This window comes from Phalaenopsis equestris, unplaced genomic scaffold (assembly GCF_001263595.1).
Source record: "Phalaenopsis equestris unplaced genomic scaffold, ASM126359v1 Scaffold235881, whole genome shotgun sequence".
NCBI lineage: Eukaryota > Viridiplantae > Streptophyta > Magnoliopsida > Asparagales > Orchidaceae > Phalaenopsis > Phalaenopsis equestris.
In genome coordinates this window covers 125748-141607 of record NW_018253734.1, presented here as the reverse complement: position 1 = coordinate 141607, position 15860 = coordinate 125748, and the positions used below count along the sequence as shown (strand labels likewise).

The 15860-nt window shown below is 35.1% G+C and overlaps 1 protein-coding gene across 5 annotated transcripts in view; it reads left to right on the top strand.

Annotated features, from left to right (window-relative positions):
* Positions 1-15860, top strand: part of LOC110039227 (increased DNA methylation 1-like) — a 68058-nt gene that overhangs the window by 27633 nt on the left and 24565 nt on the right. For all 5 annotated transcript variants that reach the window (XM_020744222.1, XM_020744221.1, XM_020744220.1 and 2 more), the window contains exons 6-7: positions 10180-10266; positions 11525-11624. In XM_020744222.1, the coding sequence (XP_020599881.1) occupies positions 10180-10266; positions 11525-11624 (187 nt within the window). The remainder of the gene's footprint in view (positions 1-10179; positions 10267-11524; positions 11625-15860) is intronic.

Below are 15860 nucleotides of genomic sequence, written 5' to 3'. Positions count from 1 at the left end.
ATATATATATATATATATATGTATATATACATACATACATATATAGATAGATATAGATATCAATTTATTATTTAAATATTAATTTTATGTGCTTTTGTATTTAGGATCAGTATTATTTAAGTTCTGAATTTGGAGGAAGATAAGGGTCAATAATTGTGATAGAGATCGAGATAAGGTAAATATTCAATCTTATTTTTTTAATTAATGAATTTAAAAGTAAATGTTTGTTTATTAAGATATTAATAGTATGATAATTAAAAATTATAGGGAGAAAGATTGAGGCTGAATCAAGTTGAATTGCCAGAAGAAAGCAATTTAGCTTGAAGAACATTTGAACTTATAAGATCTAAGATAGGAAGTCAACGAGACAAGCAGACAAAATTTAATGTAAGTAATTATATTTTTGAATTTCAGTAATTTTCATCTTTTCTCTTATGTATGTTTGACTTCATCTATGATTTATTTTATTGAAATTTTGATTATAGTATATTCTTCATATTGTTAGATAGGATATTATGCATGCTAAATAGTTGCATAGTGAAATTAAATCACCCATTCATATGGTCAGTCATAATATATGCATGTTAAATGTTGTCTTAATAATTATATAATTGTTCAGTTTATGAAGATATCAGATTAATACATGATATATTCTAATAAAGATGTATATGTTAGCTCATTGTATGACTAGATATATATGTTAGATTATGATTTGATCTTTATTTGAACTTTCGAACTAGAGTAAATATGCATATTTTAGATTATTCTATGACTTTAGATTTTAGTAGAGTTGCATGCTTTTCTACTAAATAAATAAAGGTCTCACATGAAAGTAATGTATGATTTAAAGAATGAAATGAAAATATGGTATACATAAAGGCTTGTATGTGCATGTTTAGAGGAGAAATTAATGCCATAATGGTACAAACAGTGGAAACCTGTGCACCCTTGCATGTATAGTTTTTCTACCATCCCGAACAACTGTGATAGTTCCGCTGGGATAGTTCCGCGGAAACAATAGGATTGTTTTCCTATTCTATTTCCTGCTTTTTTTTTCTCTTTCGTATTCTAATTTCTCGCCATTTCTAGTGCCTTCCTATTCCAACCCTTTCCTTTTATATTGCCTGTTGTTTTTATCTACTTCTACATATTATATATATATGTTACTTTACTTGCCTAGAGGGGTTCCTGATTGTTTTCTGATTTTAGTTTGCTACCCCTTAGTCGTTTCTCCCTTTTGAGGGCTATATTCAACGACGAGAAGGTGCTTTGACTATAATTCGTCCGAGACGGTGATGATTTTTGCTCGTTCCATCCCTTTCCATTGATGTCCAGTCCATCACAAGCTCTTCCAGTTGTTGTCCAGTCCATCACTCCGATTGCTATCCAGTCCATCACAAGCTTTTCCGGCTGCTGTCCATTCTACTGAAACTTCTTCCATCGACTGCCCAAACCACCACAACTTCTCCAACGTTCGTTCTGTGATTGTGACACACTAAAATTTACTGCGGAGTAAGCCAGTGATACAACACAAGTGCACAAGTAGTATGCGGTCTAAGAGTCCGCATACTGATCTCACGAGGAAAGTGTTAGCATATTATTTCTACAGAAAAATCTTTAGTTTACTAATTTGGTTAACCTAGCTCGGCGTGATCACAATGGAGGTTTAAGTCTTAAGATTCTAGCAAAAAATAGAGTGACTGACAGACAACGAAAAACATAAACAACAGAAAGTTTTTGAGTTCCTTCAAGATTTATAAGGCTTGTGCCTTTGTGATTCGACAATTGTGATTCTCTTAAATTTTTTTTACAGGATTGTTGTAAATCAGGGATATAGTACTTCTTATGCCTATGTCTAGGTCAAAAGAAGCCCGAATCCAAGAAGTTGAGGCTTCCTCAATCCCCATGACATTCGACATAACTGTTTAAATCCCCTGGGATGATTGCAGAATTCCACATAAATATGTTCATCCTTTCAAAATTCTGTGATTAATCCTTTGTTTCCATAATGCAACGGTTAGAGGTCGTAGTTTCACGAAATATTTTAATATTCTATTTTGCTAGACAAGGAGTAAATTAAGTTCATAGGTTAACCAACATCATGGTCCATGAAAGCACAAAAAAACGTTAATTTAAAAATATTACGGAAAAATATGATTAAATCCACTACCCCTACACCACAGGGACACGAAAAATGATTTTAGCCACATTTTGTCGAGAAAATCATAGCAAGAAAAACTATGCAGAAATTCATTGCAAGAAACAAAAATATGTAAAACTTACAACTTGTTTTCTCCACAGTTACAGTAATTTTTCTTGTCATAAAAATCTCTCACAACTCACAAAAACAAATGAAAATGCATCTCACAAGTTTTGACCAAAGGAGGAAGAATACATTGAAAAAAACTCATAAGCTCTCTACAAATCTACTCTCCAGTAGCCTCCAATGGCTCCCTGATATGAATTTTTTCTATGAAGCCCTAAAATCACTTTTATATCAAGAATCACGGCTTGGGCAATCAAATTTTCCTTCTAAAATGTTTTCTCGATTGTCGGTTCGATCACGCCCGAACTTAACTTTGGTTACGCTCGATTGTGGTGTGGTTACGCCACAACTCTGCTATGGTTGGGGTGATCACACCGTTTTTGGCATGGTCACGCCGCAGATCTTCGATAGGTGGCGCTGTCGCGCCGCTTCATGTCACTTTTTCACTTGACTTTCTCGTTCCAAATTGTTTGTATTTAACCCCTGCAGCTTGCACAACATCATTGGAAAATCTTTCCCAAGTGTAAATATGTGATGATTAGGTAAAATAACATGTAATATGTAGGAAATAATGCAGTTAAGATCACGTAAACTTAACGTATGTCAATATCCCTAAACTTACCATATTACTTGCTTTCAAGTAATCACATAACTCAATTGGATGTCATGAAGATGATAGGTACTTTTGTAGGTTTCTAAATCTTCCATGTGTTCATCACAGCTAAATAAAGATGTTTAAATGTCATTATAGATCAATTGTCTTTAATGGTTAATAACTTGACATTTCCTTAATTCGGTTCATTTTTATCGTTAGAAAATCCTATAGATCATTAAATTGATGTAATTTAAGCCTCTTTCACTAACCTCGATTATTCTTAATTAGTGTTTCTTTTTAGTTTTAAATAATGTGAAGGGTAGTGTTTCTTGAGTAGTAAAATTTAATACTTTATATTTTAATGTCACACATTTTAGGTTATCTTTAAGTTAAAACTTAAGATAATGCTAACTTGATTAAAATGAACTGAAAATGATTGAAACATTCTTGGTTTGCTACTTAATACTTAAATTACACATTTTTAATAATATATGATTTTTTTTAAAGTAAAGTCTGAAGCTGTTTAGTTCTGAATTTTATTATTAAAAATATTAAAGTTAATCTTTCTAAATGATATTTATCTAATTTTACTAGACTATGATAAACAGTTTGAAACTAATCAGACTTTCTAACAGAAGTTGCCGAATTTAATTTTATTACTCTACCGAGTTATATGAGCTACCTTTTAGGTTCATAACAAGGTACATTTTTCTTCCCCCCTAACTTATTTTTTTCATCACATATATAACATGAAGTAACAGTAGAAATAAAAAATAGGTAAGTGCAGGAACGGAGCAAACACTTGGTTCATATAAATCTCAGAAAGTACAAATCAAAACTCAACAGATAACAATCTCAAAAGTAGGTACGAAAACATAGTAAAGTAGAAATCTCACTATATATACCATCAAAACAAGTACAATGTATCAGGCCAAAGCCATTAGCAGGGACAACACACAAGAGAAAGGTACAACTTAGACCAGCAGGTAGAAAACAATGCATTGGTCCATCCAAAAAAATTAATCATGAAAGCTCAACAGGAACAACAAAACACAGACACAATAAAAGAAACTCAATGATGTAGTAGTCGCCCACGCTATTGATACCACCACTGCCACGACCACGCAGGCTAAACTGCACTCGCAAGAATGGTGCAAGCACTCAACTAGGTGTAAGCCCCTCACTCAATGCAAGCACACAACTATGCGATAGTCGCCTAATCATCGTCGGTCTCCTTCATGTTATCCGGAACATAAAGCTCGAATGACGCATTCGTGAAGGTCACTAACGATAGCGATCACTGCACCTCCTAAATTCAATGGTGCATGTATTCGTATTGTCTCTTGTGCTACTTCACATAGTGTTGCGTCTGCATGCGGATGTTGTGTATATTTAGAGACATGTCCTTCATGCGCCGCATCATCTAGACGTTCGAAGGGTCTCAACGTGAAGACTCAGGACGCCATGTGGAACTCTCTCCTCTCTATGTGGTGAACTCTGCACAGAGCCAACAAAAGAAAAGGTGGTCCTAGTGATCGACTTCTGCGGCGCTAACATCTCATCTCCACTCCCTCCAGCTAACCCCCTCTCTATGACAGAGCAGAAATGATGCAGGAGTGTCCTAAACCTACAGTGGTCCACGACTGACAGTGTCCATAATTGACTGGTGGAGGATGATCCTTATGTCTATAGGTCTGCCCCTCTAAATGCAGAAGTTCAAAATAGCCCTACCCTAATCACATCAGTGAGACTAGTTGTGTTTCTTTGTTCTTAAGTAGTGCTTCTTTCACTAACCTCGAATGTTCTTTAGTAGGGAGAAGAGGGGCGACAATGAAGTAGTATCAGGTTCTGGAGATGTGGTTCAGATAAGTCAAACGGAAATTCACAAGTGTCTCTCCTTCATCCCCATAACGAACCTTCCATTGACCGGTACCGTCAATAAGGAAGGAGATAATCTCCTAATAATTAGGAGAAAGGAACTGCTTGAAACCACAGTGGGGCATGTTGGGGAGGCTGAAAAGGTTGTTGATGGTGGATGGGTCGAAGGGAATATGCTTCACTTGCACGTAGTCCTCCCCGTCCACGGATTCTTTCGCATTAGCGTAGAATTCGCGGATGAGTGGGACAACGGTGGGGCCAATGATATAGCACAAACTCCTCTGCCCCCGCCCATCAATTTCAACAGAAATTCTCTCCGGAAAATGAAAAACCCGATCTAGAATCAGCTCCTTCCTGATTAGGACGTTTTTATATTGTCGGGCAACCACATTACACACAAATCTAGTGCGGTCGTAGCTCAATCCCCCTTTTTTCTTGATTTTGTGAGCCATGAAATGAAAAAAAATTCGGATTTGGAATGATAGGCTCACAAAAATTGAATTCTTTGGCCAAAAAATCAAAGATCAAGAGTGAAAATCAAAGCACTACCATGGAAAATCAGTGTCGACACAGATCTATGGATATGTGAGTGAGATTTGTGAGAATCAAATGGAAAAATATAGAGAAACAAGGAAGCTAAAGCAAATGCTCACCAAATCCTAGCTCATCTAGATCGAGGGCAGGATCTAGCGAAAAGAGCATCCTTTCTGACAATCTAAGAGCAGTAGAGGCGGAGGAGGAGGTGCTTGAGTGAAGTGAAGTGAGGTAATGGTAAGGAAAAGGGGATTTCGAGGCCTTTATTGTGAGGCTTCGTGGTCATGTTGCCCTAACCCATGACTTACCGAAAATGGGCCAGTTGTGGCTTGGTCACACTCGAAAGTGGTATGGTCATGCCAGACACTGGTGTGGTCACGTCGAACCCGAGTATAACATAAAAAAAATTTCACGTCGCCCTCTCCCGTGTAGATCATCTACTCCATAGAGGTACCAGACGTCGATAACGACAAACTTACAACATGCAAACACTCATTCTGACACAATTTTCAAAATAAAAATACAAAAAAGAAAAATCAATGGACAAATAAATCAAAAAAATAGGATAGCGTTTGGGTTACCTCCTAAGATAGTATTTGGTTTAACGTTCTCAGTCAGAAGAAGTCTTAGAGATCTACCTAAACTGTCGTTTTATGTTGAGTCGTCGTCGTAATTTTGAATTCAGCAATAATATTTATTCTTCGGTCATGATTTTGGGCTAACTCCTGTATTATATTCTCCCTTTTTTATTTTTACTGTTTTTATCATCTATGCTTATAAAGAGACATGTTTGCTTACTGAATAAGATCATCCATTTTTTTCTCATAGCATGGTATTCAAAAATTGAAACCCTAGATGTTTTTCTCATTCCAATTGATTCAGTTCTAATCTTGTAAGTCATCTTGATTCAACTTGGTGCCCTGCATAAGTTTTGCAGCCAGATTTCATATAAAGAGAAGAATTACCAAGTAACTAGTTATAGAGGGAGAGAACAAAAAACCAATAAGAAACGATTTAATGACTATGAGAAATAGTAAGAAGAAACAAACATTTTTGCCGAACTATTTTGCCAGATTTTGATTCAAATCATAAAATTGAGATAGGGATGAATCATAGCAGCAATAATCTTACTGTTGATCTTAGACACCCCCACAGTTGAGAGACTTACTGGCCAGTAATCAGACCATTTAGTGAAGGCAGGGGTCGTAGGAATCAAAGCAATAACAGATGATTTGAAAAACTTGTGAACTTCTTGTCCTGAGAAGAAAGCTCTTATAGCAGCAATGAGGTCAGTTTTGATGATGTCCCAGCAACTATTATAAAAAGGACCAGTAAAGCCATCAGCTTTTGCAGTTTTAGAGCTGTCAATGTCCCAAACAGCAGTGTGTATCTTCTCCTCAGTTGGCATCTGAGTAAGCTGGAGGTTAGAAACAAAATTTCTGTTTTCATTAAATAATTCATGATTAATCAGCTTAGAATTCTGAGCATTGGCAGAAAACAACCTCTTGGAGATATTTGTCGCCCTCCTCAATGATCTGCTGGCTGTCATTGACCAATTCTCCATTAGTGTTTTTGATCTTGGTGATAGCATCAAAAACCTCTTCATGAAAGCATGAAAGTACTTAGTATTCCTATCACCATCCACAAAGAGGTGACCAGCTGCCTTTTAACTTAATCAAACTCTCCTCCAAGGTGATAGCAGAAATAAGATTTTCCTGGGCTTCAGTCAGTTCCTCCAAGAAAATTCTTTCCTGACAAAACTCTTCTTCCTTACTAATAACTAAAATTTCAGGTTGCTGCACCTTATAATGCACATTACCAAAAGTTTTCCAATTCCCGCTTTTTAGAGCTGTGGCCAGACTTATATGATGTTGCCAGAGTCATTGCCAGGGGCTAGCAGTGAGATTGCAGACCCAATGAATCCTAACAAAGTCCAAGAAATCTGAAGGGTTGGGGATGAGGTCTGGGAGTTTCCATTAATAATATAGGTGAGTGATCAGATGCAGTTTTAGCGAGATGGTGAACCTTAAACTGACTAAGCATTCACCCACATGGAATTGGCAAGATATCTATCCAATCTTTCAAAGTGATTTTCCGTCCTCCATATAAACATAGAACCAGTGAAACCAAGGTCAAGATGTCAATCTTCGAAATTTTCAGCTAAAAGATTGATTAAATTTTGATTGGGAGGTGTACCACCTTGCCTTTTGCATATGGAGATAATCATGTTGAAGTCTCCACCAGTAAGCCAAGGTTCCTGACATGACTCCCCAGAGCTGATCATGTAATCCCAAAGGGATCTCCTAGCCTCCCTACTGCAGCCAGCATAAAGAATGGTCACCAGGAACCTCAGACCATTAAATTGATTCTAACCAGAAGGAACTGTGCATCATCAACTAGGACTTCCACATCCACAGTATTTTACACTGGAACCAAATTTTATTGTTAATGTTACAAGCCAAGTTTAGATTACCCAATCTCCTTACATAGATATTGCTGTTTGCTGATGCCACCAAAAGCTCAAGAACAGCAAGAAAAGGTAAATTATGGAGTCAGATGAGATTTTTTAGTCTATGGGAGGCACTTGACTTAGCAATGCCCCTAATATTCGAAATAAGGAACTTAAATATCATTGAAGACGGATGTCTTGGACCCTCTAGTGACCCTAGGGGGAGTGGAGGCATGCTTAACAGGAGGTTTACCATTGTATGGCTGCTGCAGAACATCAGCCTGGGCTTTGAAATATTTGAGCTCACTAGAGCTTTTAACCTTTTTTTCCTTGATTTTTGAATGAGCCAGTCCTCCAAAGCAGCCCTTGCTTGAAGTGGGTCATCAGAGTGAATTTCATCAATATCAGTGGAAGTGTCATTATTGCTGTTACCTTCAGTAGAGTTATGCACCAGTGACGGCCGTCCATCAACAGCAGTATCAAGTTGAATTGAAGGGGGCAGCAAATTGAGCACCCAGATTAAGCTGATTCAGATACAAAAGCTCATTCCTTCTGGTGAGCATCGACCTTGTTATTTTTTTTGGAAACCATAAAATTTAAGGTAGCTTGCACATACATTTTGACAACATCAGTAACTTTGGACTGATTTCTATCATTTTGAAGAGCTGGATCAGTAGGAATACCTGATCCTTTTGAATGTTAACAGCATTAGGTATATTGATTCCAGCATCCAGAATTTCATTTCGTTTCTTACCAGCGATGTTAATATTCAAATCAGGAATCTCCAGATTAGCATTAGTGGCAGAATTATAAGGGACTCCTGTTTGATCATTTTCCACTCTCATTGGTTCTTTGCCAACTCTTTTATCTTTCCTGAGCTCAGGGTGAGCTATGAAGCAGTGGTCTAAAGTATGTTAAAAAACCCCGCATTCATGCAGTAATGAGGCATGAAATGCGCCTCTACAGTTTGCCAATACCCAGAATGTGGGCTGCCCGGCCAAAAAGAATCTGGGAAGGGAAGGGTAATGTCCCTTTCAACAAGCACTTTAGCCATGGAAGATCTAGTCAAATTGTATGTGGAGATATCTACCTTCATTGGTGTGCCATATATGGCTCCAAGGAGTACAACACCTGCATATTAAAGTAGTGTAACTTCAGTCCAGGGAATCTGAACAAATGTGGACAATAGGGGGTTCTTCGTGAGGATTGAAATCAATAGTCCTTTTAAGCACTTTCATATTAATCCCTTCAATGGTAAAATGCTTCCTAGAGAAGATTTGGGTATAATCTGTTTCCCTTTCCAGCTTTATCATGACATGTCTACCATCAATTAAACCCACAAGCTCCCTCTAATTTGAGGTAAGAAAAGAACTTTCTTATACCCTCCATTTTAGGATGTGAATATGTGAAGTTGCCCACCAAGGTGAACTTCAATGGGTGTGCTAGCAGCTGATTGTCAAAGTCAGAAAAATACAGTGCTAGTTTACCATTTTTTCTAAGAGCTTTTTTACGAAAAGTCCTGGAAGTCCCAAGCACAAATTGGTTATTAAAGTTCTGAGGGAAGTGTAACCTTTTTGTTTCCGGTCTAAAGGAGTAACAATGTTGCTCTCTAATGCATCTAAATATGAAGGCTTGTCCATGAATAACAACTTCAAAACCAATGGAACAGTACCACGAAGCCAAACCAAACAAGCAGAGACAAACAGGCAAAGAAAGATTCAATGGAACAGTAACAAAACCAATGGAACAGTTCTCGGGGAGCAAGAAAACCACAAAAACCAGGTAAGGAACAGCAAAAACCAGTACACCAGATGCAAACAGTAACCAGAACAGTAGCCAACCACCATTACCTTAGAACCCTAGAAGGGTGGAGGAGGAAGACAGCCGCCATCTATTTTACTTTTTCATAAGATCCTTATCACAAGCAATCTATATACTGCAAATTAATAGAAAATAAATGGTTTGAAAAGAAACTAATAGAAAATAAATGAACCTTACTCATAATATTATTTAATGCACTGCTTCTCACAAGAATAACATTCAGATTTTTTTTCTTAGGCAACTTTTCAAATTGGGCTGGAACCATTAGGTTTTGATTTTCTTGAGCATCTACTTTAGTCAACAACTTTAATTATGTAATATGTACCTTCAAAGGTTTTTTAAGATTAGTACAATATGGTTTGCTAAATAAATAATCTCATCGTTGCCTGTTTTGCAAGTCCTCCTTAGTTGCTTCTTGTTTGTTCAGAGATACATCCCCTGATGTTCCTTGTTATGATCGATGACTGTTTGTTCATGTTGGTGAAGACCAACAAAGAAAATGTTGGGTTACTCATGTATTCTTTCTTTTTAGTTTTATATAATTTTACTCTTCATTTTCTTTGGTGAGAATTGTAATTTGTTCCTTAACTATCTTCCATTGCAATGATTTACTTGTATTCTTTCTTTGTGTCTCAGGTCAAGCTTTCCTCGCCTAAATTGTGAAGGATTTTACTCTATTATCTTAGAGAAGGGTGATGTACTTATTTCTGTGGCATCAATAAGGTAGTCCAAATTATTTGTCAACTGATTTAATGCCTATTGGTATTTGAATCTGCTTGCTAAACTTTGATTTCATATTTAATTGTAACTAACAATGAGGTAGTTATTAAGCATAGAATTTCACTGTTTTCTAGTAATGATTTCAAAAGAAAAAGTGTTAGCCACTTAGTGATTTCTGGACAAAAGAATTCTTATCTTTTAAAAATTAGTTAGATAAAAGCAAACCAGATGTTTAATCAGCCTCAGTTATTGTTTTCCCCATTTCTTCCAATAAGATGATAAATATATTGTGTGGGATTATGATGATTGACTTGACAACCAGAAAATTATGATGAATCTTTTAGCCATATTTTTTGTTTTTTTTTTCTTTTATCAGGGAGGATAAATCTTAATTTGTACATCTAGTTGTATAGTTTTGTACTTCCCTTAATATTTTGACATAGAATGTAATATGCAAGAAAAGGAGCTTGACCTGTACAAGTGCGTCGAAGAACTTTAGACTGTGGCAGTGGTTGAAGATGAAAATGCTCTTCTTGCTCAGATAAATCCATGAGAAGATTGATATATTTATGTATTTAATATAAAGAGGCACTCCAAGAGAGACAAGTGAGTTAAAGTAAGAGAAATGGTGCTGGTTGATAATTAGAGGGAGCCATCCAAGTGGGGAGGAGGGAAGCCTTTGTAGCGGGAGTAAATCTTCATTCAATAATACAGTATTTTTTACAACACACGGTATCCCTTTATTCAAAGTAGAATTCTCATACATGTCTAAAGTGACAATAATGGTAATAACTAATTTATCCATTAAACAAATGTACATATATAAAACAGATGAAATAAAAGATACTGATATACCATACCAATGAACAATGATGTTTGGTCTTGAATTAGGTAAGGTTATAATGTGGACATATCTATCTATAACTATAGACTGAATTATCCGGGATGATTTAATTTATTGTTTAGCTACAGCTTTCATTTTACAATAGAGATCATCTGATTGTGCTGTGCAAATAACCCACTGACAACATAAAATCAACATGATAAAAATTGAAGCAATTTGTTTTCAACCCAAATTTTTAATCTTGAATGCATCAATTCCACTGAAAGTCAATCCTAGACTTGTTAGTCTCCACATGTATCTAGGCTAGATCCTAACATGTATTTTTGAAAGACCTTAACTCATGTTAACTAAAAGATAATCTGGTCTTAAACTAATAACTGAAAGCGTGATTGATTTGCCTGTAACCTATTTCTGTAGGGTGCATGGAGTAAAAGTAGCAGAAATGCCTCTTATTTCAACATGCGGTCTTCAACGTCGTAAAGGAATGTGCAGGCGTCTTATGAATGCAATTGAAACGGTATCATATTTTTAATTGCGAGAATATAATGCTAAAGTTACTATGTTGATGTCTGTTCTTCTCGCATATCATGTGCTTTTCATGTTTATTTCTTATGACAATAGATTGGAAACGATATCTTCATTCTTTTAGACACGCGAAAAGTGAAATTTTCATACAATTTTATGTGAATTCTTCTGTTGAATGAAAAGCTTAATTTCTATGAAAACAGGGCTCCATTTGTTCACTAACCGTTGCTTGGTCAACCTGAGTTTGACTTGACCATGACGTCACCAGTGATTGAAGAAAATTGTTTTCCAGAGCCTTTTTTTTATAAAGAGAATACTTTAAGTTCTCTAACTGCTCTTCCCATCACTATGCTTATATTTCTTGACGGATTTTGGAATGTGTTGTGTGGCAGTACCTATGCATTAGCTAGTTGTGAGCCCAAAGGGATATTTAACCTTGTATTCAAGTTCAATGGTGATTTTAAGAGTTGATTATTTAGATTTATATTTGCGATTAAGGGTTTGTTTATATTTGGTTCAAGATTCCTATGGGTCTATGATTGTTTATTTTTCCTGTGCACAAAAGAAAATCATTGGTTAATGCTGTCACTTAAGCTCATTTTTAGGCTTAAAGATTATTTAAGTGGGGGAATGAATGAGGGAAAGTAGTAAATTCGGTGAACATATCCCAAAGTTCTATATTTGTAAGTTTTGAGAGGGAAAAATAATTATTCATCTTCAATTCATTGGAAACAATTACAAGATAAATAGAGAGGGATTACTCCCATATCAGAAAAATCATAAAATCAACTATAAATCCCATTGATAAAGGGGAAAATAGGAATTATAACATGCCTATAATTTTAAATTCTAAAAATAAAAAAAAATACTAAAATTAAAATATTCCTAAAATTTCAGCACCACCCTCAAGTTGGTGCATAGATATCTATCAAGCTCAACATGCTTACAAGGAGTTCAAAATTAGGCCCGAATAATCCTTTGGTGAAGATATTTGCTATTTATTGAGCGGTAGTAGTAAATGACATGCAAACAACTCCACACTCAATATACTCTTTTATGAAGTGTCTGTCAATCTCCACATTTTTTTGTGATTCTGCTGCACTGGATTTTCGACAATGCTTATTGTTGCTTTATTGTCACAATATAACTTTATTGGCATGCTTATTGATGTCTGTAGTTCTTCAGAAATAATTTTCAAACATAATATTTCACATATTCCATTAGTCATAGCAATATATTCCACCTTAGCACTACTCCTTGCAAACATCTTATGTTTCTTACTTCACCATGTGACCAGATTGCCTCACACATAAGTGCAATATCCAGAAGTTGATCCTATAAATAATTGAGCCTGCTCAATCTGTATCAACATACATCTTTATGCTCTTTTGTGTGGTCTTCTGAAAGATTATGCCTTTACCTGGGGTACTGTTTAGTTATTTGAGAATTCTCTTGATTGCTTCAAGGCATTTCTCATAGGACGAATACATAAATTGACTTATCAAACTCACTGTAAAGGCAATACCTGACTGTTATGTGATAAGTATATTAACTTTCCCATCAATTTTTGACACTTACTATATTCACTATATCACCTTCCTTCTCATCTCATCTCATCTCAGTTTTCTTGAAAAGATCAAGAATATACTTATGTTGGGAGACAATCATTCTTTTCTTTGATTGAGCAACCTCCATGCCAAGGAAGTACCTCAGAGATCCTGCATTCATAGTTCTAAAAATAGATGATAGGGAAGTTTTCAGACGATTCATCTCATATGCATCATTTCTAGCAAATAATATCAACCACATACAAAATTAGTACGACTATCTTCCTATCGCTTGAATGTCTGAAAAATATTGTATAACCTCTATGCCCTTGAGTATAACTTAGATCCTTAACTCTTTAAGAATTTTTTTCATGTCTGAAAAATATTGTATAACCTCTATGCCCTTGATAACTTAGATCCTTAACAAAGAGTGTAAAATACTCAAACCAAGCTCTCGGTGACAGCTTCATCCCGTTAAGAATTTTTTCAGTTTAGACGCCTTTGTGTTAAACTTCTCACTAAATCCAAGAGGTGCATCCATATACACTTCTTGCTTCAAATCCTTATTGAAGAAGAAATTATTTATATCCAATTATTGTAGAGGCCAGTCAATATTAGCTAAAAGTGACAGACAAATTCTTAAAAGGTTTAGCATTGCGATCAGAATGAATGTTTCTAAATAATCAATGTCGTAGGTTTGAGTGAATATCTTGGCAACCAGTTGAGGTTTGTCCCGTTCTATAGAGTCACTAGAATTATATTTGATTGTAAACACTCATTTGCACCCAATAGTTGTCCTTCTTCTAGGTAAATCAACCAATTCCCATGTACTATTTTTTCAACCTTTTTCATCTCCTCAAATACAACCTTCTTCCACTTAGGGACTTTCAGAGCATCCTGCACAATGTTAGGAATCTTCATACATGACAATTTGAGATAAAAACACAGAAAGTAGGTGAGATGCTTTCATATGACATAAAATGAGACATGGATGTTGGCTGCAAGATTATTTTGCAATGAGAAGGTTAGAGTCATTAGACGTAGGATTCAAACAATGCTCAAATTCAGGACTAGAAGACTCATAATTCGAAGATGAAGTGGACTAAACATGTGGTAAAGAATTTGTGAGGACATTACCTGACAAGTTCGCAGATTCTGGGCAATGCAAAGAATTCTTATAGACCTTTTCTTTTGAGTTGTGCTCTGCCACCAGGAGACAATATCAAACCGTACTACTATCATTGTACGTGCTTCAGTATCTGAAATGCTTGACACATTCTCATTTTATAATATCGCTTAGGTTTTCAGGTTGAACAATTAAGAATGAAAAGTACTATTTTGGGAGTTTTGGATTTAAAGGAAATTCTGAAACTCAGTAGGAAAATTTTTATTTTGTTCACTTCTTTGAAGATGAGGTGAAAAAAAGATTGTAATCCAAAAAAAGTGATATCCAAGGTAACCAACATTTTTGTAGAATTGAGATCCAAGTATTTATACCCCTTTTAGTTAGGAGCATAACTAACAAACTCACATTTTTTGGCTTGGTGTTCAAGTTTTCTTTGATTATGAATATGAATGAAAACAGTACGCCTAAATATCTTTAGAGGTAGGGAAGATGAGAGCCGCTTCTTTGAATTTTTTTTTTTTTGAAAAACATCAAAAGTTATTTCAAGTTTAAATTTTTATTGAGTGTTCTATTTATGAGAAATGTAGCAGTAAAAACAACTTCAGCCCAAAGATGTTTAGGCACTTGTTTGGTAAATAACAATGCTCGAGCTATCTCCAATAAGTTTGTGTTTTCATTCAACCTCGTCATTTTGTTGTGGAGTGCTGACACGAGCTTTAATAATTTTTTTTGAGAAAAAATTGATCTCAAATATTTTTGAAATACTCTTATTATCACTTTGTAATATTTGAATAATTTTTTGAATTTTTTTATAATGCAAAATTTTTTGAAAATTATTTTCACTTCAGATTTTTCTTTCATTAAAGAAACTCAGCATAACCTAGCGTGATCATAATGAAAGCCATGTACCATTTAATCGCATAATGTGTAAGGTTTTTACAATGGCCCCAAATATCTCTATGAATTAAGAACAAATGGTGTAATTTACTCTATATTTGTGGAGAAAATGAAGCACTAAGATGTTAACAAACTGAAAAATTTCACGTTAAAACAAAGATAAATTTTAATTCTAAAATAATTTGGGAAACAAGCATTTTAGTACTGAAAATTTTGATGACCAAACCTATAATGCTATAACATAATATCATTGTCTTTAGAAATAAAATAAAATTTAAACTAGTACTTTAACATTATCTATTCGAGTAAATTCCATCATCAAACTTTTAGTATATTTTTTTTCTTAGCGCTGCCAATTATCCTCCCCATGGTTAATTCTTGAGACTCATATTAAGAAGAATAGAGATTAGCTTTACACTGATGATTAGTAATAATTTTACTAATGTACAGAAGTTACATGATAGATCAGAAATGTAGAGAACATCACAAAGAGTTAACCACGAGGAGAATTTGATAATTCCTATCTCGACAATTGTTGAGAGGGAACTATTGATAGTTTTGATATTTTTATCATCTGCTCAAAGTCTATAGAAGGAAAATAATCTTGATTACCAAGTCATGTGATTTGTTGTGCTAGAATCAAATATGCAGTGTGAGA